The sequence below is a fragment of the Pseudorca crassidens genome, chromosome 9, assembly GCF_039906515.1.
Source record: "Pseudorca crassidens isolate mPseCra1 chromosome 9, mPseCra1.hap1, whole genome shotgun sequence".
In the NCBI taxonomy this organism is placed as follows: domain Eukaryota; kingdom Metazoa; phylum Chordata; class Mammalia; order Artiodactyla; family Delphinidae; genus Pseudorca; species Pseudorca crassidens.
In genome coordinates, this window is record NC_090304.1 from 97813303 (window position 1) to 97838508 (window position 25206).

General features: G+C 50.9%; 1 protein-coding gene across 1 annotated transcript in view; it reads left to right on the plus strand.

Annotated features, from left to right (window-relative positions):
• GRIK4 (glutamate ionotropic receptor kainate type subunit 4) overlaps positions 1–25206 on the plus strand; it is a 448264-nt gene that overhangs the window by 347791 nt on the left and 75267 nt on the right. Inside the window, 2 exon segments of the mRNA XM_067751346.1 lie at positions 17875–17982; positions 24446–24649. Of these exon segments, the coding sequence (XP_067607447.1) occupies positions 17875–17982; positions 24446–24649 (312 nt within the window).

Genomic DNA, 25206 nt, shown 5'->3' on the forward strand with positions numbered 1-25206 from the left:
GCTTGCATATGGTTAGACAGAAAGCTGGCTCTGCTGACATAATAAGAATGGCTATCATTTATTGGGTGTCTCCTACAAGATGCACTGTGCTGGGTGTACTTAAAATTTCTCATCTTTTTATCAACCATGCATAAAAGCTATTCTCTCCATCTTACAAGTAAAGAAACTGAGAAAGGCATGTTCCTCATCCATTCAGCTAGTTAGTTCCAGGCTTGAGCACTGAGTCTGGGTCTAGCTGTTTTCAAAGTCCCTGGTCTTTCCACTCTGCAGAATTGCCCAGAACATGCTGGAGGAAACTCTGAGGCCTCTGGTCTAATCTTCCAACCCAGTGCAAGAATGTTCTCCACAGCATCCCTGAGGGAAACAGCCACACAGCCTCTCCTTGCACATGTCCTGGGCTGGGAGATTCACGGCGCCCCCCGCCCAGGAACACATTCCAGAATCTTCCAGGCACTGAGTCAAAACCTGCCTCCTAGTCCTGCCCCAGCAAGCAACTCAGGATAATCAGCTTTCTCTCTTTTTACCAGCTCTTCAAATATTTAAAAATAGCTTGACTTCCCTTCATTTATTCATCCTCTTCTGAAACTTAGCATAAAAACTTTTTGAGCACCTACTTCGTGTCAAGGGCTAGAAATGCGAGATAAATAAGTCATGGTTCCTTCCAGAGCTCCTAGTCTTTTGGGAAAGGCAAAAACTGCAGTCAGTAATCACTGTCTAGTGCTTGAGTTGTTCTGCCCCTCTGATTTTTTTCCTCCCCCAAACAGTGGCCCATAGCTGTTCCCAACGCGACACAGGTGACAAATCTTTCACCACGAATGCTTTTTGGTTTGTCTGGGGCTCTATTAAAACATAAGGCCCAACGTGGGTACCAGCTTCCAGATGGGGCAAACTGGCACAGAGCTGAGAGCACTGTGGGACTTTCACCTTCCTCACTCAAAACACTCAGTTTCTATTCACCACATTAAGTCACTTACTGGAATTAGTCTTCAAATTTTTGATTCATTCTGAACTCTGGGGCTTGGAGTCAATTAATTACTCCTCTTGCCCCTCCCCCAATCCCCACTTCCAAAATACACAGGGTTATTGTCACGTGAACTTTTCATAGAAACCAGCCCTGAGCCACCTTTTCCTGGACCATGGATCTATTTAACTCTGTTCCCATGGAGACTGGCAGAGCTGGCCAGGAGTGGGCGAATAAAAAACATTGTGAACCGACAGCCATATTTTGTTTGCCAAAGCTGATACAAACTCAGCTTTCCAAGGGCCTGATTTCCTGGAATGACTCGAGTGTGGCTCTCACCAGACGCAGGAGGGTGGACAAGTGGCTTTTGTGAGTCACCCTTGCAAACCAAGAATTCAGGGATGCAGTGTCTTCCAGAAGGTTTCGGGAATCCGGCTTCCCGAAGTTCCGGCAGGTCCCACCCGTTGCTGGGAGGACAGGATGCCTCTCTTTGATCTTCTGTGCTGCCCTCTTCCCTGACAGAAGCCCACACATAGGCATGTCTGCCCCCTTCCCGGGGAGGTCTGGGTGGGATGCTCCGGAGTTTGTGGCCATGGAACGTGCTTCAGCTGCACCTCTGAGTAATATAAAGACAGCTACACTTCTCATCATGGCCCTCTCAGCCAGAAGACCAGGAAGTGTGGCAGACCTGCTGGGGTCTCTCCCCGCTCCAGACCGCTTCTCCTACTTGAAAAGCAAAGAACAATAGAAAATCCTAAAAACACACTGTCAGGTGACGGTCTGTGTTGCCGTTGCCCATACACAGCATTGGGGGAACAGTGAGGACGGAGACACCCTCTCCATGGACACATCACCCACCCCCGGCATCTGTGCCCGGTCCCCCACCCCTGTTAGTGTGAGCCTCTGGGACAGCTCAGATCCCACCTGCACTAATGAGAAGTCATTATGGCTCAGACGAGTTGCCAGTGGGCGAGCTGCTAGGAGGGCGCCCGTGATTGCTACTGTGGAATACATTTTCAATCCGAGGAGGGAGTTTACCATAAATATGCAGATCCTTTGAAGCTGCCTTTGTGGGTCCTGGCTCACAGCACAGGAGTGGGCTTTGATTGCTGGAAATCAGGAATCAAACGTGCCAGCTCCCCGGCTGGGGGACGGACCTGACGAGAGAGGGCCGGCTTGGGGTGTTGCTTGGTGGGCCATTCCCAGAGACTTGGCCTTTGATGAGGAAATTCTGAGGCAGCATTCTCCAGAGGGAGGGGAGAAAGAGATCGGTAGTCTGGGGGCTGCTTTGAAGGTTACTGAGAAGTCACTTATTCCTTTTAACTAAGGCACAGGGAGAACGGGGGTTGGCGTGAGGTTTAAAATAGTTGACAATATCTCACAGAATATCCTACATTCTTAGGGTTGGAGGAGACCTGAGAGGTTATCAAGTCCAGTTCTCTCCACCAGAGAACGCAGATGGGAACGTCATTCCGGGGCTGAAAACCTCACCGTGGCCCCCATTGGCTTTCAGGGTAAATGGCAGCTCCAGAGCAAGGCTGTCACGTGCTGGTCCCTGCCTACCTTCGAGCCTCGTCCTGTGCCACCCCCCCCTCCGCCGCCCCATGCCTGCGCCCTCAGCCCCCATTTCTCACCCAGCCACTCCTGCTCAAGTCTCCAGAGCTCAGGGAGCCTGCTCCCTGGGCCTGCCTCTACTGTAGCTGTCGCTCCAGGCTTGGGGACTCCGTGAGTACAGACCGCCCAGCTGGGAGTGGGGCTCAGCTTGGGCTGGGAGAAAAGATGCACCAGTGAACGAGGGCCTGGGGTGCTAGGACCCGGAGAGTGTGCGGAGAGCGTGGAGCCCGAGGATTTTGTCACAAGAATGTTCCAAAGCCACTGCTCCCCATTTGTCCAAGAGAGATTCCACACGACAAGCCTCCCCATTGGCAACTGGAATTTGAAAATTGGAGTGGAAGGCCCCTCCGATCACTGATGCGTTTCTCCCCTTCCATTTGCTTTCCGTTCTCTAACAGCAATAGTCCTCTCGTCAATTAAAAGTCTATCAAGTGCCTCATCCCGTGAGGGCATCTGGTTCTCCTGGCCACCCCCCAGGATGACTGACAGCCGAGGGGCCAAAGAGCTGGCTTCCGAAGGGTGTTGCCTGACGGCCTTCTCGCCTCCTGCCTCCCTGGCCCACAGATTTCTGGTTCTTTCTCCCAAAGCACAGGGACTTCCTGCTTATCAGCTCTGATGGAAAAGTCACTGACTATAGACGCTTATTCACACATCAGCCGGCAGACAAATTAGAGTTACTTAAAATTTCAACCGGGGCGGGGGGCTGCTTTGGGACAGAGGAGCAGGGTTTTAAAGGACTGCGTTTGCAATCTATTTCTTGTAATATGCCCGATCACGCAGCCCGCCTGAGCTCAGCCTGGGGAAGTTTGCCAGCTCTGAGCGACTGCTTCCCGCGTCTCTTCAGCTGGCTCATGCCTGGGAGAGCTGCTAATTTAGTCTCAGGAAGCAGCCCGCATCAGTTCGCTCTGATGAGACACGGGGCAGGCTCCAGGCCAGAGGTGTGGGGAGCGCAGACAGGCGGGCGGGGGGGAAAGGGGAAATCCGGGGAGGTGAGAGGGAGCTGTATGCAGGGCGGGCACCATGCGGACATGGAAGGGCTCAGGCCAGCGCCAGCTCTCATAGCTCCCCACGTTCCGTCCCTTGATCGCATCCTCAGTAAAACAGGAACGACGGTCATCATAGGATCTGCTTTGTGTGTGTCATCAAATTTTTGAGAGAACAAAATGAAATATTTTTTATAGATGTGCTTTGAGGATTCCACTCTACTGTGCAAATTTTAGTTCTGCTGTCTCTCGGGGGAATGTCTGTCAATATATTTCTCTTTCTCTGCATGCAGTATTCCCAGGATCTCGCTTCTCGCCTGGTTTGGGGAAGACAGAAAGACAGAGCAGGTCTGAGCCATATGCTCACGTCACTCCTGCTGCAACTCCAGAGCCCTGCAAGAAGGCTGCAAGGGCCAGCCCGTGCCAACCAGGCTGGTAGAAATAAATTCTGCCAGCTGGCCCCTCCCTGCTTCAGGAAGGGTTCCCCATGGCCCTCCTCCACCCCTCCCTCTCCTTCCTCCGTCCCTAACCTCTGTCCTCCACTCCCTAACGTGGTGGTATCACCAGTTCCACTTTGCAGTAGCTTTGGGTGGGTGTGCAGACGAAAACCAGAAGTCAAGGCTCTACTCCTGGGAGAATCCCCAGCACGTCTAGGGCCTGCCTGACATGGCACTGCCCAGGCAAGAGCTGCTGACACCCACCCACCACCACCACCCCCAGCTAAAAGCTCCCCATCTTCCCAGAGCACGGTGAGGCCCAGCCACACACCGTCTCCCACCTGCAGCCTGCATCCATCTAGGGGCAGCAATGGGCCATCCTCAGTCCATCCTGAAAGCTCAGCGATGCGTCTCCCCCCACCCTCCAGCATCCTCCTGACTCCTGGAGGACGGCAGATGGGGGTGATCAGCTTCATCCTTCAGCCCAGATGCTTCGTTAGGACCATTAGTTCAATTGGCATCTGCCGTTCGGAGCTCAAAGTTGTGTATTATTAATACAATTGCTTCTCCAAGATACTTCTGTACCCGGCGAGCTTAACAAATGAAGCCGGGCACTCTCCATGCCCTGACTGTGTCGTGTTCGTGGGCAGTAATTTTCCTGTAAGATGAAAAATCTCGAGCATGCCTGAGCTCTCTGATAAATTCTCTCCTCGGCAGATAATTTGAAACGTCTTCCGTCTTCTGGGAGGTGAGAGAGGGCTGTGCAGCTGCGTCTTCATATTTACAGACTCTGCCGTGCACTCACCCCGTGCTAGTTTGATTATCTTCCAAAATGTTTAGAAGAGAGTCTGTGAGATTTTTGACCATATGAGAACAAAAGAGGGAGTTGAGATGTAGGCAGAAGAAATCATCAAAATCAGTACATCTGTCCAAAAAGAAAGGTGATGTGGGCATCCTCGCTGCCCTGCTCGGGGAAATTTAACTTCTGAAACCCTCAGCTAGTTGGAGAGTCTGTTAGATTCCTAAGAGCCTCACTGGGGATTGGCATACTTAGCCAGAGTCCAGTGGGGTGAGCTGGGCTCCATTCCTGCCCTACGTAGTATTTATCTGTCACCAGAGCCACTGTTGGTTTGTTCTCTTTGGCAGGAGGAGTGGTGAGGGCGAGACTAAATTCCACTTCACATCCCAGAGGCTGGGGATTCGGGATAGAAGTCTGGGCACATCTTGGCAAGAGTCGGAAACTCAGGTGCAGACGAGTACAGTTGATCCTCGTTATTTGCAGATTCCATATTTGCAAATTGGTCTGCTCGCTAAAATATATTTGTAATCCCAATGCAGTAGTCCTGGTGCTTTCACAGACACGCACAGAGCAGTGAAAAATTTGAGTGGGTCGCCAGGCATGTTCCCAGCTGGGGTCCAGCAGGGTGATGCTCTGCCTTCTTTTGGCTCATACTGTAAACAAGTGTGCTTTTCACAGTCTCTACAGTGTCATGTCTTTCCCATTTTTGTGCTTTTTCTTGGAGATTTTGCTGTTTAAAATGACCCCCGCACTTAATGCTGAAGTGCTATCTAGTGTTCCTAAGGGCAAGAAATCTGCAATGTGCCTTAGAGAAAATACAGGCGTTAGAAAAGTGTTGCTCAGGCGTGACATCTAGTGCTGTTGTCCAATATTATTGAATCAACAGTATGTATTAAATAAGATGTCTATCAGCAGAAACACACGTAAATCGAGGTTATGTGCTAACTGGTTGATGAAAATGTTGTGACCAGAGGTTCGCAGGAACCTAACCCTGCTTTTCCCTTAGGAGAAATGGTTCAGTCTCCCTAATTCAGTGCTTGTGGCAACCTTATAGAACGCAACTACCATGAATAACGAGAACCAACTGTAATGAGTTGAGCCAGGAGAGAAGACCAGGAAGGAGCAAACAAGAATGGCTGAAGTTTTCCTACAGTGGCCTTTTCCTTCTGCATTCATGAACCCATACTCCTGCTCTCTTGTTTTCTCACAGTGTCCAAGGACCTCATCTGCCCCTTGATACTCTGGCCTTGCTTCTGATTCCCCTGATGTACAAGTAGAATCTAGATCCCACATTCTTGGGGCCGAAAGGATTAATAAAGGTCCTCTAGATGACTACTCAAATCAAATGCTTGAATTCTTGCAAATGTGTTCTCATGAAGTAGAGTCTGTGCTTGAATGCCTCCAGTGTTGGGGAACGCAATACCTATAGGGACAGCATATTCCATCTTGGGAAGCTCTCATTGTTAGAAAGTTTCTCCATCTATTGGGTGGAATTCTTTCTTTCTGAAGCCCGCTTCCTTTTGTCCTTAGTTCCATTTCTTGGGTTCACACATCTAGTCCATCCTTCCCAGAACTGCTTGTACTTGTTCCTTCCGGAATGTGATTTCAATCTCTTTCCTGGTCAATATGCTTGCAGTACACTCCAGTTAGTCTGTGCTTCCCTGAAAGAGTGGTGTGTGGAACGATATGCAATATTCAGGTGTGGTCTGAGTAGAAGAGCACCCTCTTCCCTTGCATCAAACCTGCCATCCCTTTGTAAGTAGTGTGTGCCGCTGACTGGGTGCTCAATAAATATCTGGTGAATTGAATAATAATGTGTTAACACTTTGATATTTATTTCCACGTTGACCAGCTCTCACACCAGGCTCTCTAATGGAGGAACGCCAGGCATCAACCAGCCCCTGGGCTCAGAGAGAGCTGTTTCCTGGCAGGTGGGACAGTGCCCTCCCTGGCATCCTTCTCGTAGGTGGCCACCTGCTTCATCTTTTTCTTTTTTAGTAGAACTTTTTTTTTTTAATTTTATCTTTGGCTGTGCTGGGTCTTTGCGGCGCGCGGGTTTCTCTAATTGTGGTGAGCAGGGGCCACTCTTCGTTGTGGTGCACGGGCTTCTCATTGAGGTGGCTTCTTTTGTTGTGGAGCATGGGCACTAGGCACGCAGCCTCAGTAGTTGTGTCTCGCAGGCTCTAGAGCACAGGCTCAGTAGTCGTGGTGCACGGGCTCAGTTGCTCCGTGGCATGTGCAATCTTTCCGGACCAGGGATCGAACCCATGTCCCCTCCATTGGCAGGCAGATTCTTAACCACTGCACGACCAGGGAAGTCCAACCTGCTTCATCTTCGTGTCCAGGCAGCCGAGCTTCCAGTGCCCTCCTACGGTCACCTTCCGAGGCCTCTTTGTGTTGTCCCTCTCAGGCCTGTCTCTCTCCGGTTTTGCCCCAAAGCCCTTTGAAAAGCTATACCACATTATAAATCTACCTGACACTTTCAGGAATTCATGTATGAGTTGGAAGGGGCTAGACTAGATCCTTCTTTTATAGGTTAGATGACTGAAGACTAAAACGAAGGGACTTGCCCAAAGGAATTTCATAATTAAATTCAACAGACATTTCTTGAGCACCCATTCTAGGCCAGGCACTCTCCTGGGAGCTGGAGCTCCAAAGGGGAAATTATTAATGCAATTGTCAGATATTTACTAAGCACTGATTCCACACTAGGCATTGGGCATATGTGGGGAATAAGACAGAGCCTCACCAGTCATGGAATGTATTTTGTAGTGCAGGAAATGGACTTGAAACAAATAATTATCTAAATAATTATATGAAATAAATAATTATCTAAATAATTATATGATGAGTGCTACAAAGAAGAAGTTCAGGGCATTATGCCTGAGTCTCTGTGATGGGGAGTGAGAGGTTGGGAAGGGCCTCCCCAAGGCGGGGACATTCAGGCCGAGGGGTGATGGATAGCTGGGCATCCCCAGGTGGAGGGGACTGTGATGAGCCCGAACAAGGGCTGCCAGAGCTAGTGGTCACGTGTGCAATTCAGAGACCAGGGCCAGCTGAAGACAGGGCCACATCAGGAAGCCAGAACCCCTGATGCTTTACTTTCTCCACTGTCCCCCACTGTCCTCTTCCTCAAACTTTATTTAAATATCCTCTCATATATCACCTCACACCAGTCAGAAAGGCCATCATCAAAAAATCTACAAACCATAAATGCTGGAGAGGGTGTGGAGAAAAGGGAACCCTCTTGCACTGTTGGTGGGAATGTAAATTGATACAGCCACTATGACGAACAGTATGGAGGTTCCTTAAAAAACTAAAAATAGAACTACCATACGACCCAGCAATCCCACTACTGGGCATATACCCTGAAAAAACCATAATTCAAAAAGAGTCATGTACCACAATGTTCATTGCAGCTCTATTTACAATAGCTAGGACATGGAAGCAACCTAGGTGTCCATCAACAGATGAATGGATAAAGAAGATGTGGCACATATATACAATGGAATATTACTCAGCCATAAAAAGAAACAAAATTGAGTTATTTGTAGTGAGGTGGATGGACCTAGAGACTGTCATACAGAGTGAAGTAAGTCAGAAAGAGAAAAACAAATACCATATGCTAACACATATATATGGAATCTAAAAACAAAAAATGGTTCTGAAGAACCTAGGGGTAGGACAGGAATAAAGACGCAGACATAGAGAATGGACTTGAGGACACATGGAAGGGTAAGGGTAAGCTGGGATGAAGTGAGAGAGTGGCATGGACGTATATACACTACCAAATGTAAAATAGATAGCTAGTGGAAGCAGCCGCATAGCACAGGGAGATCAGCTCGGTGCTTTGCGACCACCTAGAGGGGTGGGCTAGGGAGGGTGGGAGGGAGACACAAGAAGGAGGAGATATGGGGATGTATGTATATGTATAGCTGATTCACTTTGTTATACAGCAGAAACTAACACACCATTGTAAAGCAATTATACTCCAATAAAGATGTTAAAATAAATAAATATCCTCTCATAAATACGTAAGTCAGAATCAAAGGCAAGGCAAAGCAAAGTCTGACCTCAGGGATGTGGACTTTCAAGCAGGAAAGCTTATGGCAAATACCAATGGAAAAGAAATAACAATTAAAATGTTTTCCAAACATTTAACTACACATCCACAGCCCAGGAAAATTAATATCTTGGAGGCAGTGCAGCAGAGTGGACCTGCCTGGGTTGAATCTGCATTATGTGTGGAACTTTGGGCAAGAAAGCTAACCTCTCTGAGCCTCAGTTTTCTAATCTGTAAAATGGGGATGATAGTGTCAATAGTACCTCCCTTATACTGTGGTTGGGAAGATTAAATAACAAATGTAAAGCATTTAGTCCAGTATTTGACATGTGATAAATGCTCAAAAGTATCAGCTTGTATAATTTTCTTGTAGTTAGTCCTTTACTAACTAGTTACTAACTAGTAACTTGTAGTTAGTCCTTTACTAACTAGTTACTAACTAACTAAAGGACTAGTTAGTCCTTTACCAACTAGTTACTTACTAAGTAACTAGGATAGGAGTTCACTGATGCCCAAAATGTATTTATGCAGCATCAGTTGTGTTGCAGGTACTCTGCTAGGGACTGCGTATAGAGTAGTGAACAGGTAAGGTGTCCGAATCCCCTGGGCCAGGCACTTTCATCCTTTTTGAACATGACTCGCATTCTGGTTGCCAATCCAGGGTGCACATTAACACCCACCTACACATAATTGAAACCAAAGCTTATGAAACAGTAGTTGCCCCTGGTGTGTGGGTTGCACTCTGATCTATTCTGGATATATATTTCATTTTTAAAATGCAGGTCTGGACCCACTAAATTGATTTCCTAACCCACTAAAGGGTAGCAGCCGCAGTTGAACAAAACACTGCCTTAGACCAACTCAGCTGAAGGCTTCATCAGCCCAGGAAGGGCTCATTTGATAGGGAGTCTTCCCAGCTTTCCCCGGGATCGTTTTTGATCTCTTACCTTTGGCATTTGCCACTGTTGTCCTTTGATCCTGGGTTTTTACAGTATTGTGCATGTAAGCACATGTTTTCCACTAAAAGAATATTTTGGCTGAGAGAATGAGCTCTTCCACCAATATCGATAACTCCCTCTGTTCCCCAGGTCAACCCCTGAGGCAGGGGCCCTCACTCGTGATCCAGTCTCCCATGTGAAGTAAAGTTTTATGATTGGAGATATTAGATTTAAAGTCCATAAACATTTTGTTCCTTCATGCCAGGGGTTCACCACAGAGGCTTACATTACAGATCTTTTTGGCTGGTCATATATCAAGGCACAGACCTATACTATAGACACTCCAAACTGTAACTCAGTCTCAATTCCTGGGGCCTCTAGCCATGGTGGTTCACATCTGACTGTCATTCTTCCTGCCTGTATGTTGAAATTAGTTCCGTGAACTCAAGGAGACACTAATACATTATTTTATGTATTCTTCCTAGTGAGGACTTCAACTTTGAACCCTGAAACTGAGGTTAAAAAAACTGAGTCGTTGGTTATGGCTCGTCCACCTTTGGGATGGCCCTAGAGAACAAGGATCTGGAAGAAAGAGCTTGCGTTTGCATAGGGCTTTAAACTTTTGTCACATCTGTGATCACCTCATATCATCCCAATAAGAGGAGAAGGGGAGAAAGACTAACTACCCTTGTCTTATAGGCAGCAAAATTGACTTCCCAGGGCCACACAGCACATGGCAGGGTAGAGCTTGACTTCTGGTCAGCTGCATTTCCACCAGACGGACAGTAGTGCTATTATCTTAAGTTCCCATGGCTTATTAGGGCTCATCGAAAGCCATCGTACGCACTAACTCAGTTGCTTAGCAACAGCATTGCTGTACTATGGGTAGGCAGATTCGTTTATTTCCACTTTGCAGATGAGGAAGATTCAGAGAGGTTAAGTGACTTGCTCTAGGTCACAGAGCTTATGCATGGCAGAAGAGTTAAGAAAATGTAGGTCTCCTGGTGCTGTCCCACTGCATCTTCCTGTGCTAAGCCCCTAAGAAACTACCCTGTGCCTTGGTCAGGATCACTCTCGTGGACTCCTGTAGCTGAATACCTTCAGGTCTGTATTCTCCAAAGAACAAGTTCACGGTGATCAGAGAGGTGTGTGGGAAGGCCCAGATCTTAAGGTCGGGGTAGCCTGCACTTGCCCTACCCCGACCAGATAGTATAGCAGTAAATGGGACCTGAGTTCAAATCCCAGTTGCATCCTCTATGAACTGTGATCCTCAGCAAGTGGTTTGACATCTCTGAGTCGCAATTTCAATCATTCATTCATTCAACAAAAACTTGTATGAAACGCCTACTTTAAGCCTTTAAGTGTTATTACTGTTGTCTGAAGCGCCTACATTTCTCAGGTGGGAATGATAACAGGGTTGTTATGCAGAATCAGAGAAATTTACATAAGCAGATCACGTGGCTGAGTGCCCAGCGTGCAAAGGTGATCAGTAAGTGTTTGCGAACTCTGACTCTGGAGCAGAAGGACTTGCCAGGCCGTGGAGTTACGTCAGCCTGTCTAGAAGCTGCATCCTGGCAGCGCTGATGCAAAGAACAATCATCTACACGTACATAGAATATTAAATGTTACAGAGCCGTGTGTGTACTCACAGAGGCAGGTACGGATGTCAGGAAATCCCTCAGGGTTTTAAACATGAATCCCTTTTTACCTATTTGGTAGAGAACAAAGCGGCAAAATGACAACCTCAAGTGATTCTAGGCGGGAGCGAGAAGCGTGTGGCTGCTCTGGGCAGGACCACCCAGCTCAGGCGACAGTGGAGGGCTCTCCTCCTGCGGCACAGGGAGAAAGACAGGTGGTGAGCAATGGTCTCATTAATGAATGTATAATGACAGCCCGGGCCAGATGCTCTAAAGGAAAAGAATGTGGTTCGGGGAGAAGTTTGACTTTGGGAGTTAAAGGAAAGGCTTCCTGAAGGTAGTGATTTCTCAACTGAGGCCTGAGGCTTTAACAGGTATAAACTAGATGAAGGTTTGGAAAACTTCTTTCTATAAAATAGGCCCAGATAGTAAAAATTTAGACTTTGCAGCTTTACTGCTGTAGGTGAGTGCAGTCACAGACAGTACAACAGTGAATCGGCGTGACTATGTTCCAATAAAACTTTATTTCCTGAAACAGGCAGTGGGCCGGATTGGGCCTGTAGTCCGTGGTCTGCCAACCCCTGAACTAGCTGAAATGGGGCTGGGGGCCAAGGGGTCGGGCAGCAAGGAGAGTCCAGACAGGGAACAGCACGCACAGAGACCCTGGCAGGAAGGCGCTTGTTGCACGTGAGCTCATAGGTGTGCCAGGAGCACAGATAAAGCCGGGAAAGAGGGTGTGAGATGAGCGTGGAGGGTGGGCAGAGGCCAGGCCTCACGGGGCTTGGTGGGCCATGTTAAGGATTTTGGTTTCTATCCTTAAACGAAAGTGGGAGAAGAATTGAAGGGTTTCAGCAGGGGCCGGTGTGATCATAGTTGAGACTTGATAGAGACGGCTGGCTGCTTCTGGGTGGAGAACAGAACAAAGACAGGCCCCGGGGGACCCTAGTCCAGGGCAAGTTCAGTGGGAGCTTGGATTAGGGTGGGGGGCAGGGAAAGGTGAGAAATTAAGTGACTTGCTCAGGGTCACCCAGCCCCGAGGTCACAGTGCTGGATGCTAATGCGGTCTCTGGGTGACACACAACCAGCTCTTTCAGCAGGTGATGCCTGCGGTCAGGGCCCCTGGACAAGCATTTCCCATGGTGCATTGCTGAGGGAGTAACCAGCTTGCTTACGCTGATCCAGGGTCACACGGCAGACCACACTCATTCAACTGTACAGCACCCACCTCTCCAGGGGACCGTGGGTTGCCCATATCAATGACACAGGGTCTGTTCACTAAAGGCCCCATCAGGCCTTATCTGTACTTCCCTTACAGCAGTTCTTTCAGGCTTGGTCACTTGGTTGCTCAGCCAGGAATCTTAAACACAACTGCTGGAAGGAAAGGACCAATTCGAGACAGCTATCCAAATAGCAGAAGGAAATGACGGTTCACAATCAGAAAAGAGACACTATGAAAAGTAGACAAATTAACTTAGGAAAGCACGGAAATGAGGGTGAGAGGCCATCACATTTCAGTAACCAATGAGCAGCACTATATCACAGGACAGGATAATAACTGGCTTCAAAATGATGACACTGCATGAAGGTAAAGATGTCTCCTCTGCTTAAGAGGACGGCAGAAAGTATAATTCCCTTTGAAAGAATTTTGGGAAATAATACTTGCAAATAAATAATTAAGACCCTCCCCCCCAATTTTAGTGCTTAAAGGAGCAACATTATTATTTTTTAATTTAAATTTTATTTGATTTATTTAATTTTTATACAGCCAGGGAGCAAGGTGATGATTATTAATTTATATAGATTCTGTGTCCTTTGAGGAAGTTGGATAAATGATGCTTTCTGTGCACGTGCGAACACGTGTCATATCAGTTATATTTACCTCGATTTTCATATTTGACAAAGCACTTCTTCTGAGAGCATAGAATCAGCCGTGGGAAGGAATACACATTTGTTTTAAATATTGTGATCGCAATGAAGCAGCACGTTGATTTTTTCCACACCTCAGCTCTGTGATTCAGGTAACTTATTACCTAGGTGGACATCACTTTCCTTACTCATAAGTAGGGTGGCAGCGAGATTCGTAAGCATAAACGAGCGCCCAGCACAGGGCCTGTGAGCGTGGTGGCGGCAGCTTGCCCGGCCAGCCAGAGCCCGTTATACACTTTTCCCAACTCGGTGTCCCGTGACTGCATGTGGGTAGCGTGAAGTCAGCCATGGTGGGCGTGTTTACACCACAGACGTGGGCAGATCAGACAAGGCCTTTTTTCCTGGAGAGCCAGTTTTTAAACGTTTCCTAGCTTGCCACAGGTGCGCCCTCAGCCTCTCTTCATTCCTGCACCCTTGCCTCTCCCTGACGTCATGTTTGTCGTCTGAGTGCTCTATGTGCTTTGCTCGAATCCAGCTTGCATCAGAGTCACTGGAGAGCCGGTTACAATACGTACTGCTGGGTCCTGCTCCTAGACTGTCTGATTTAGTCAATCTGGAACGGGGCCCAAGAATTGGCATTTCTAACGCTGACATTGCCGGCGCAGGAACCAGAGTATGAGACACTGGTCTCATCTACTCAACTGGAGTCTACAGTTGAGGGCACAGAAGAGATGCCCATCTTCTGTCTCAGACGATGGCATGACAAATTCTATGAATACTCACCTAGTTCTTGGCACATATACCATCAGATTTCATCTCCTTAAGAACCCTAGGAAGTAATCATTACTATTTTAACCCCCATTTTATAGATGGGGAAACTGAGGCTCAGAGGGATTAAGTAACTCACCCAGGGTCACACAGCTCATAAGCAGAGAAGCCAAGTTAAACTCAGGTCCTCCCACTCTGGGGCCGTTGCATTCGTGGTACAGACTGAAAAGCTCAGTGGTGAGTAGCGGCTGGAGTCAGCATGCCCAGCTGCGCACCCGCAGGGCCACATCAGCCCGGGGGTGCCTTTTTCTTACCTGCCTTGAGGTGCTGTATGGGCTTGCAGTGGTGGTGTCCAAATCCATACCCTCTCCTCCCTTCACTGCAACCCCTGGAGTCTCTAAACTGGTGGGAAGGCAGAGCAAGTGGGAGAGACAGAAAGCACAGAGAGCGGGCCACGGAAAGACATTATCTGAAGCATAATCAAGCCGGCACACGTGGGCCTGTGGAAGAGGTTTACAAAGCCGCTGTCCCTGCAGGAGGTTCGGGGGCAGGTGTCAGCGGGGTGGAGCAAGGGAATTTGGCTGGAGACAGAGCCGCAGATTGTCGGTGATGAGCGCTGTCTCTCCTGCCCACCCCTGGCATGTGTGTGGCATGCAAGATGTCCAGTGGGTGGGGCGATTAGCCTGTATCCCAGGGCGCCTGGCTCTGGCTCCTGCTCTCCTTCCCACTGCCTTTCCTCAGTTAGATTGCTCTGGGTTATAGCTGCCAAAGCCGCTTTGTTGGATCTGATGAGTTTATTAATTTCTTGGGGGCTAATGGGAGGGTTGGTGGGACATTCATTTCCTGACTGGAGCTTGGGGGCTGATTTGTCTTTTTGCCACGTCCCCGGAGGTGGGTGTGGGAGGCGACATGGCTCGGGCTGTCGGATCTGGGTCTGGGTAAATTATTTCTGTCTCTGGCTTTTGTGGCAACCTACCTACCTCGTGGCTTGGGTCAGACAGGGAGTGTGGAGCTGGGGCAGGCAATCAGTGAGGACTGGGTCCCCTGAGAACAATGGGGGGGGGAAATGGGGGGGGAGTGGGGGGGGAGGTCTTGCTGGTCCTGTCGGTGTGAAGTGCATGTTTAGATGACAGGACTCTGAGAAGCTCAGTCCTGTCCCAAACATCCAGGTGCTGACATCCGGCCTAATTGTTCTTTATGTCCTTCTGTCCAAATCTGGCCCTTCCTATCCTAGGAGACTGTCAGAAGCCAATTCTAGCCATTTTGCAGAGAGGGAAGCAGCCTCATTTCACCTGACTTTGTGGATGTAAAAACCCAGGAGGGAAAAAGCCGTGTCCAGGGTTCTTGCTGTGTGGCCGAGACTCCTTTGAGCCTTTCTCCTCCTCCTTATGTGGAGGAGCCCTTGGCATCCCCGCCCAAGAGACAGCAGCGGACACGGAAAAGTCTTGGATTTAGGAGTCAGACAGCTCTGTGTTCAAGCCCGTGCATCACCTGCTAGCCAGGTGACCTTAGGCAAGCCATTAAACCTCTGAGCCCCAGTTTCCTCGTACATAAAAACATCATCACTACTTCACAAGGCTGGTGGGAGAATTCAAAGAGATGATAGAACACATCCAGCACAGGAGGGGTCCGGTAACTATTGCTCTCCTTTGCCCTTCACTTGAAAATCTAGCTGCTTATCCCTCATCTTCCCCATCTCTCTCCCCTGCAGAGAGAGGGGAGGGGGGGAAGCTCGGGCCATACCCTGACCTGGCTGGTCCCCTCTGTGGACCCTCCAGAGACCAGAGGACGCTTGCCTACCTCCTGTTCATGCCCTACCAACAGCAGCACTCAGCCCAAGTGATGGTTTCCCCGGCCTCCAAGTACCGGTCCTGAGCAGGGTGCCGGGCTGTGAGCACGAGCAAGCCAGCCCCTCACAGGCTAGCCGGGGAGGTGGACAAGTAAACAAGACGTGCAGTAGGACGCTGGAAGAGCCGGGCAGGAGAGCCACGAAGGCTTCCTTGGGGAGGCTCATCCAGGGTTAAGAGCCCAGGGGTTAACGCTCAGGGGTCTCAGCTGATGGGGAGGTGACCTCGGGCAAGTTGGGCTCCTATCTTGATATCAGTTTCTTTATCTAGACGGGGCTTCCGGTGTGGATGTGCAGAGCACACGACTTGTAAACTAAAATGAGCAGGGGCACGTGCCTCACTTTTCTGCCCACGCAGAGGTGGGGAAACCTGCCCAGCCCCCTCTGGTGGCGTCCTTGCTGAGGCTTGGAGAGGGGTTTTTGGTCATCTCTCCTTTGGCAGGTGAAAGACTCACCTGGGGAGACCATCGGGCTCCTGCCTGGACCTGGAGGCATCCAGCCTGGCCCTCCCCTCTTCAAGGTCCAGACCATGACGTCAGGGAGATGGTTACTGCCCCCTGTGACCCCCAACGCTCCGGCCCCGGGGGAGGGGGGGTGGGGACCAAGAGTGAGATGTGTCTTTATTGTGGTTGGAGCTTCCACAGGAGGAACCCAGAGCCCAGCTCTGGTGGGTAGAGCCATGTGGCATCCATGGAACTTGTGAGGGTTTTCCAGGGAAGCTGCCGCTGGGGCCTGGCAGAGGCGTATGTGTGCATTTCATTGGTTTCCTAGCCAGCTATCAGCCATCTCTCCTGGTGGCCCACCTCCAGCACCCAGCAGCAGAAGTGAGTTGCCAGGGGCTCCAGCCAGTAGAAATGTATTGGTAGCACACACACGTATGTGTAGTTATAGAAAGGGTTCCACTGAGAAAACAAACAAACTCCCTAAAAACTCAATGATGCTGAATTTCGATTTAGGTGACTTTCTAAAATGGGGGAACTGAGTAAGTTGCGGGTATGTTCCCCCCTAGGAGTCAAGACAATGGGGAAAAGGAAGGAAACAAGCATTTATTGAGTTTCAGCTGAAATACATTCTCACAATGACCACATAATGTTTCTATTATTCCCATTTTACAGATGAGGAAAAACCTTCAGAGAGGTTCAGTCATTTCTGGGTTTACTCAGTGGAGATCCACCCTCGTGGGTCTGGCTGAACCATGTAACCTCGAACTGGCACATGCACGATCTCAGCTGGCTCTAAGAAGGCAGAGCAAACGTTACTGCCTCCATCTATAGCTGGGGAAACTGAAACTCGCAAAGATCGAAGTAACTTGCGTAGGTTCTCGCAGCCAGCAAAGTGAATCCACCAGGACTAGAGCCTGGTCTTCCTTCCCTCTTCTGGTTCATCCATCCATTGTGCAGCCAGCAAAGCGAATCCACCAGGACTAGAGCCTGCTCTTCCTTCCCTCTTCTGGTTCATCCATCCACTGAACCGTGCAGCAAACATTTATTGAAGAGCCTCGTAAGGCCAGTTCTCTCCAGTAGCCTTTCTGGTTCTTATTTAGATAATGAGCTTTATGGAAGGCAGACTGTAGCGAAAGGGAAGGCTCTGTCCTGCCTCCAGATGATGCAATTCCAGGGGCTCCCTTCCCTTCTGGGTGAGAGAGCATCGCTGAACTGCGTTGCGTTCCTGATTTCTTTTTCCATTTTCCTCTTCCACCTCTCTCTTAAGTCTTCCCCTCCCCTCGCAGTCTCCCCACCCACCCCTGACCCCCCAGCCCTGGTAGCTCCGCCCCGGTCCCGCCCCTCTGCTCTGCACTCTGCGTCCCTCCCTCCTTCTGTGATGTACATGTACCCCCGCCGGAGGCAGGGGACCGGCCTCTCAGCTCCCCCAGCCCTGGAGGCCCGAAGGACCTCAGCACCCCAGCTCCCCAGCCTTCTCCTCCCCCCACCCCTTCCCAGCCTGTCTCCTTGGTCTCCTCAGATCGGCCAGTGGCACGTGGCAGACGGCCTCAGCATGGACAGCCGCCTCTACGCCTCCAACGTCTCCGACAGTCTCTTCAATACCACCCTGGTCGTCACCACCATCCTGGTAAGCGGGTGCCCCCTGGGCCTCCCAGCTGCCACTCTCCGGGGTGCCTCCTCCATCTCCAGGCGTTCCCAGGCTCCCCGTGAACAGAAGATGGGAGCTCTAATCACAGCACGGAGGCCAATTTATGACAGTGTAATTAAACTCAAGTTGTTGTTTCATATGGAAATGATATCTGATGAGTTCCAAAGCAGCTGGGGAAGCAGGATGGGGTGGCAAGACAGCACAGTTTGTGGACGCCTCTTCCAGGGGCACCCTGACAGCCAGGGCAGCTGTGCACAGCCAAGGGCAGGGCACCTGGGACACGCGGGAGAAGTCCCCCAGGGCGGCTCCTACTCTTTCACGACAGCCTGCTTTGCTGGGTGCCTACTTGTACAAGTTGCATCCCTGGCAGTGGACACCTGAATCTCAATGGGTTTTCATGGCCTCTTTCTTCATTTCCAGATGGTCAGAAGAAAGTTCTCAATCTGTAGAGCAAGGGACCATCTGCCTTTTTTATTTGATTCAGTTCTCTTCGACAGTTACCAAGCCCTTCCCCCATGTGCCAGGCACTGTGCTCATTCTTGGAGACACGAAGCTGAGTAAGACTCAGTCTCTGTCCTCAAACAGGCTGTAATTTATTAGACGGCACGAATCAAGTGCGTTCACGGCCAAAGTCATCTTCTTCTCCCCTCCCCCCATCCCTGAAGACTTCAGGTTTTAAAAGATCTGTCCATTAACCAACTGCATGTATTAAGTAATTATGAGTTTGCCCCCTTCCCCCACCTCCTTTTAACCAATCAAAAACCTATTTCCCTGCCGGGCCCAGCATCTTATCCACAGGAGATAATCAGTGTGGCCGCACTGATGGAATCCCAGCCCCAAACAGACTCGACTGTTAGCCTGTTCAGCCTATTGTGCTGTTGCTAACTGTGCAAGGTTTGGAAACGTGTCCGTTTCTTTCAGGCTTTCGAGATGACAAAAAGAGCTCAGGGACCTCCATCACTACATTCATGAGCTCCTGGGGCTCAGGAGCCCTGCACTGAAATAACTGATCCCCCGTGAGCAGAGCAGGATAAAAGCCAGGAAAGAGGCGCACGCCTAGCGCCATGGGGGGTGAACGAGAGAGAGGTCCCATGCCATCGGGGAGGTCAGCAAAGCCTTCCGAGGAGAGGGACATTGAGGATGGGCCCCCAAAGACAGGGCTGATGAGGAGGGAGAAGTGGACTAAGGAGAGTGTTATCAGGCACTCAGGAAATGCCAAAAAGTGTAGGTTTCTAGGAAATGGGCATTGGTAGAGAGGGAAAGGCCTGAGGCTGGAGAAGTGGGCTGGGCCCATAATGCTTAGGGACTTGAATGTCAAGCTTGTGAGTTCTCCCTTCGTTTGGTACAAGACAGGGGCTCACCGAATATTTTCAGTCATTCGTTCAGTGAATATTTGGGGGGCACTCCTGTGTGCTGGGCGCTGTTCTAGGTGCTCGGGTGTAGACAGAGCTGAGGAAGGGGAGAGGGTTGCTGGCTTCACTGAGAAGGGCACATCCGAGTAGAGACCTGATGAGGTGAGGTGACAACCACGTGGCCATCTGGGAAGGAACATTCCAGGCAGGGGGAACAAAGCAAAGGATGGAGAAGGCAGTTCCAGCTCGCAGGGTTTTAGCCACTCCCCATCTCAGCCCAACCTGAGCTCATCTGAACCAACGTGGAAATGTCAGCAGGATTTGGGGGTGGGGGGGTGTCACCAAGCCCCTGAGACCTGGGGGCGCCTGGCTGAGCTGCAGTCCTGGCCAAGTGGGCGCAACACGCGCACGATTGCTGGGACCTGCTCTGCCTCTGAAGGACTGCCTGAGTCTGTCACCTGCTGTCCATCCTCAAGCACATGCCCTAACATAGGTGTAGCCACCTCTTCACTGGAGCTGCGTGTGGCCTCCTCAAAGGTCCCCTTCTCACTTGTTCAGTCTGTCTCTCCCTAGCCCTGCCCTTCTGGCTGCGCGGTCATTCTAAAATCAGAACCGTCCTGTCATTTCCTCACTTCAGTGCTGCCCAGGAGCGACCGGCCCTGAGCTTGGAATATAAACCTCTCGTCATGCAGCCCAGCCTGCTGTACCTGCTTCCTCTCCATGCCACGTGGGGTCTGGCAGCATTGGACTGCCTGACACTTCCTCACTGCGTCATGCTGTTCCCTGCCTCTGTACATGCTGTTCCCTCTGCCTGGAATACCCTCTCTGTGAATTCCTGTTTCCACCTGGAAATACTTGTACAGCCTTCACAGCTTGGCTCTGATGTCCCCTCTTCCGTGAGGTCTTCCCTCATCTGCCTCCTGCCTGCTCCCTGCCTCTCACATTTTGTACACACCTTTCTCCTATTAGAGTTGATGTTTACAGCTCTACCTCCCCTTCCAGAATGAGGGCTCCTGAAAGACTGGGGGGCCTGACACAAAGTAGGAGCCTGATAATTACAATTTTCTTTTCTTTTTCTTTTTCTTTTTTTTGGCTGTATTGGGTCTTCGTTGTTGTGTGCGGGCTTTCTCTAGTTGCGGTGAGTGGGGACTACTCTTCGTTGCGGTGCGCGGGCTTCTCATTGCGGCGGCTTCTCTTGTTGCGGAGCACGGGCTCTAGGCATGCGGGCTTCAGTAGTTGTGGCACACGGGTTCAGTAGTTGTGGCACGTGGGTTCAGTAGTTGTGGCACATGGGCTCAGTAGTTGTGGCTCACGGGCTCTAGAGCACAGGCTCAGTAGTTGTGGCGCACGGGCTTAGCTGCTCCGCGGCATGTGGGATCTTCCCGGACCAGGGCTCAAACCCGTGTCCCCTGCATTGACAGGCGGATTCTTAACCACTGCACCACCAGGGAAGTTCCTGATGATTAGAATTTGAATGAAGGAATTCCTTCCTACAGGGTCAGAGATGTCCCTCAAAAGCCAGTTAAGAGTTTGAGAGAGAAATGGGGACATTGCCGGGTTGTACTTCCTGCCTTTCCGGGACTGGAATTGGACGGGGCTCAGAGCTCTGGCACAGACCCACGGGGACACTGAGACCGCAGGGTCATGTTTCTAGACTGGGAAAGTCAGTCTGACCCTGTGTGTGTGTGCCTGTGTGTGAGTGCACGCACGCACACGGTTGTTCACATATGCACACGTGTGCTCATGAGGGTGGGGAAGGACACTTTTGTGAAAGGGAACATTTAAAAACATGGCCAGTACGATTCAAATGAGAACCTTCTCTTGTGCATGTGTGTAGAAGTCAGTAACTCTTACCAGGAATGATTACCTTAATTTAGTCCCTGCTGGCCATTTGGGGGACCTCCTTGGCAAATGGCCATCTGAATGATTTATCCCTTAAAACTCAGCACACAGGCCTGTTGCATCCTGCTACTGTCAGGGTGCAGTTGGGACTTGCGAGTGATTTATTGGTTAACATCGGCAAATACACAGAATTAGCCGCAGCTCCCACCCCTAGAACACACCCCTGCATCCGAACCCGGGTTAAGCACTTTGCCCTCATCACTGCCCGCCAGGACAGGGCTCCAGGCCAGCACGCGGCCCCCAGACCCTCCAAAGTGCCAGTGAGCACCGCCCCCTCCCACAAGGTTCCTCCCTCCAACACTGGCTTCCTGTTTATTTACTCTAAATATGTCAGTGAATTTTACATTAACTTAAGTGCAGAGAGTTCTCAGGGAGAAGAGTTTTGTGACACTCCTTGGGATCGTTAAAGATACCCTGGGAGGTTGCCTTCCAACCCAGGCGTGGAAATGCCCAGCCAGGCCCTGTCGGTGAGGCCATTTCAGCACTTTTCACCCACACAATCCACAAGTGCTGGATGCTGGGGCCAGGTGGGGGCCCCAGAGACAGGGAGGAGTCCGTCCCAGGCTCCACGTACGTTCTACCTGCGAGCCGGCACGTGTAGGAGGACGAATAATGCGTGTGTGGAGGCCTGGCTGCGAGTGTGGTAGGGGTTCTGAGAAGTGGGTTGGGGTCAGAGGTGGGATGGGACCCCAGGGACAGAGATGAGTTAGGTTAAGCAAAAGCAGGACAGAGAGAGGCCCGTGAGCTGAGGACAGCATGTGTGGAAGTCAGGGAGCTTGGGCCCATTTCACGGACATGACAGCGCACTTGACCATGAACCAGAAGCACATCACCTTCAACTTGGAGCTCCCTCTCCCTGGCATGGAACCTCCGACCTTCCCCTCTTCCGCTTCATCACACCCACAAGACCGCTCTCCCCCTTCCTCCCTTTGCGACCTCTGGCCTCTCTGGCTGCCCGTCTTCCCCAGCCCAGAAGCCCCTTCCAGCTTGAGCTCAGCAAACCAGCAGTTCAGCACTTCCCTCTGTTGGCTTCTAGAACTGACTCCACCATGATGCTCAGCCATCTCCCCTCCTGCCCGTCCCCAAGTCCACCTGTCCTTGCAAGCCCTGCTCCCAGCTGCCCATCTGCATTCCGCCTCCTGACTCAGCTGGGCCTGGGCAACCCTGCACTCCTCTCTGCTCACCCCACATTGTGTTCCCTGAGGAAACCTTTCCAGGCACCAAGCCTTCCCTCCTACCTGCCCCCAGCTCTGGGGGCTGGCACGGCTCTGTATCTTGGGCCTCCTCCGTGCCCCCTCTGTACCCACATCCATGCTCTCCACCTTACCCCCAGGCCCACTTCCCATGTTCACCTAGACCCTGGCTCTCCCAGGACTTTGCTGCACTGACTAGCCTTCTCTTTCTTCCTTTTCTAAGGACTCCTCCCTTTGTACCTACACATGTACTCTGGTCCCTCCCGTCCTAAGACACCATCACTACCACCTTACCTACACCCTGCTGTCCTTGGGCTACCCTCCTATTTAGGGAATCATCATCAAGGGATTGGTGGACACTGGGCAGCCTCCAAGCCTGTTGCAGGCAGAGGGGGAACTGAGGTCTGGAGCGAGACGTGACCGGTAGCAGTTGGGTGGAGAAGCTCTGCCAGCATTTGTCTCTGAACTTCTCAACATCCTGGTCGGCCCTCACCCGTGCACCCCTCGTGCACACCCGTCCTTGCGGTGTTCTGCCATCCCCTCCCCCCTCCCCACCCCAACCTGCCTTCGAAGGTCTCCAGGGACACGTGACCCAGATGCCCTTTCACAGCCCTGCTTCCTCTCTTTGTGGGAATGTCTGCCTTCTCCTGCTTGAAACCCTTTCCTCCTTGACCTTCATGACCACATTTTCCTATTGTCGGCTTTTCTGGCCGCTTCTGCTTTGTCCTCCTCTACGGCTGCTCTTCATTCTCCCCCTCCCTAAGATCAGGTCTCTCCCTCTGCTGTCCTTCCCCCCGATGGTCTCTCATATGCTGCAGCTTCAGCCACCACCTCTGTCTGGAGGCTGCCCCATCTCTGCCCCCGATCCCGCCCTCACCCCATATTCCAACATTCAGTCAGATGTTCCCTCCTGGATCGATGACCAGCACCTCAGATTCAACACGTTCCAAAACCTCTTCCTTTTCAAACCATCCGTGGCCATGATGACATCATCCTTGGTCATCTGCTCAGGCTCCAGGGCTCTAAGGACCCTACGCTCTGTGCCTCACACCCAGCCTGGCATCAAGCCTGACCCTCTCTGTGATTCTTCAGCCTTGCAATCCAATCTGACCCCGAGCGCGGCTCAGGACTCAGCATCCCTTAGGAGAGGCTCCGTCCTCACTCCCAGACCTCTCTCTTGCTCTATAACGTTCTTTACTCGCATCCTTAAGTCTTTAAAACCCTTAGTGCTTCCCTACTATATATGTATGATGCACTGTCACCTTGTCCTGGCACCCAAGGCCCACGCTGACCCTAACTCATCTTTCTAAATGTATCCACCACCCCTCCCCTCCACACAGCCCAGGCTCCCACTCAAGGGCAGCCCCATTGTCCACCGAATGGGCCGCTCTCCTTCTCACTCGGGATTTTGCCCTGGATCCTGCCTTTCCCCTGCCCATGAACAGCCCTCCATTCACACCACTTCCATCTGTCAGTGTTCTGTCTTCCTCCGGAGCCCAGCTTGCATCCCACCTTCTCCATAGAACCTTCCCTGGACGTTTCATCAGAGAGACCCTCCTCCCAACGCTCACAGCTGGACGCGTCCTGCCTAGGGTTTGCGGTTGTTCTGTGCATGTAAGAATCTCGCTTGCTCTGTTGTCGGCATCCTTGTATCTCATAATCTGCCGTGATCCATCTATGTGGAATAAACAAAGGAAGGGGAAGAAAAGGAAGGAACGAAGTGCAGGGTGGGGTCAGATGATGACCTCAAACAAGGTGGAGGGGCTTCCACTGGACCCTCTGTGCAGTGGGACCCTTATGTGTTCCAGGTAAGAGAAGTGTCTTGAAGTCAGGGAGGGGAGCTCACTGCCACCTCCGAAGCACCCCATTACCCAAGCCACTTCCCTCCTTCCACCCCATCTTCGTCCCAACCTCCTGTGTCCCCGACCCCCTCGTCATGTGTGGCTGAGACACCAGGGCTAAGATGAGAATGACAGCTGCCCAGTTTTGCTGCAGGAAAACCCGTATTTAATGCTGAAGGGAAACCACCAGGAGATGGAAGGCAATGACCGCTACGAGGGCTTCTGTGTGGACATGCTCAAGGAGCTGGCAGAGATCCTCCGGTTCAACTACAAGATCCGCCTGGTCGGGGACGGCGTGTACGGCGTGCCCGAGGCCAATGGCACCTGGACGGGAATGGTCGGGGAGCTGATCGCTCGGGTAAGGAAAGAACAGGTGATTTGGATTTGGGGGTGGGCTGGGGGGGCAGCTGGAAGGACAGGAGGTTGTGCTGTATCCTCATGAATCCTCCATTTATTAGTCAATCGGTCATGCAGTTTTCATTTATTTGTCCATTCATTGCACAAATCTTTCCTGAGCTGGCAACGAGCCAGGCACTGGTAATATACGTTGAAGAATAAGACCACCTTGATCCCTGCCCTGTGGCTCTCCCGGTCCCAGTCCCCCGCCTGTAACAGGTAACGGAGGCCTTGATCGCTGAACGCGGCTTAGAGAATTGGGGTTCCGTTCTTGGATAATCCAGGTGCTTTTTGTTTGTTCTGATTATTTTTTTGGTCATCAGCACCTTGGCAGAGCTTGGACAGGCCCTGGGAGAGTAGAACACACTCACGTCCGTTGACTTTGACACTCGAGAAGCACTCTCGAGGAGACATGGTTAAATAACAGGGGGAAGGGATCACCTGGCAGAGGAGTTGGTCACAGTTACGGCTATTCCGTTACTTCTTGTATTACGTTCCGCTCTCCTTAATATGCTTGTA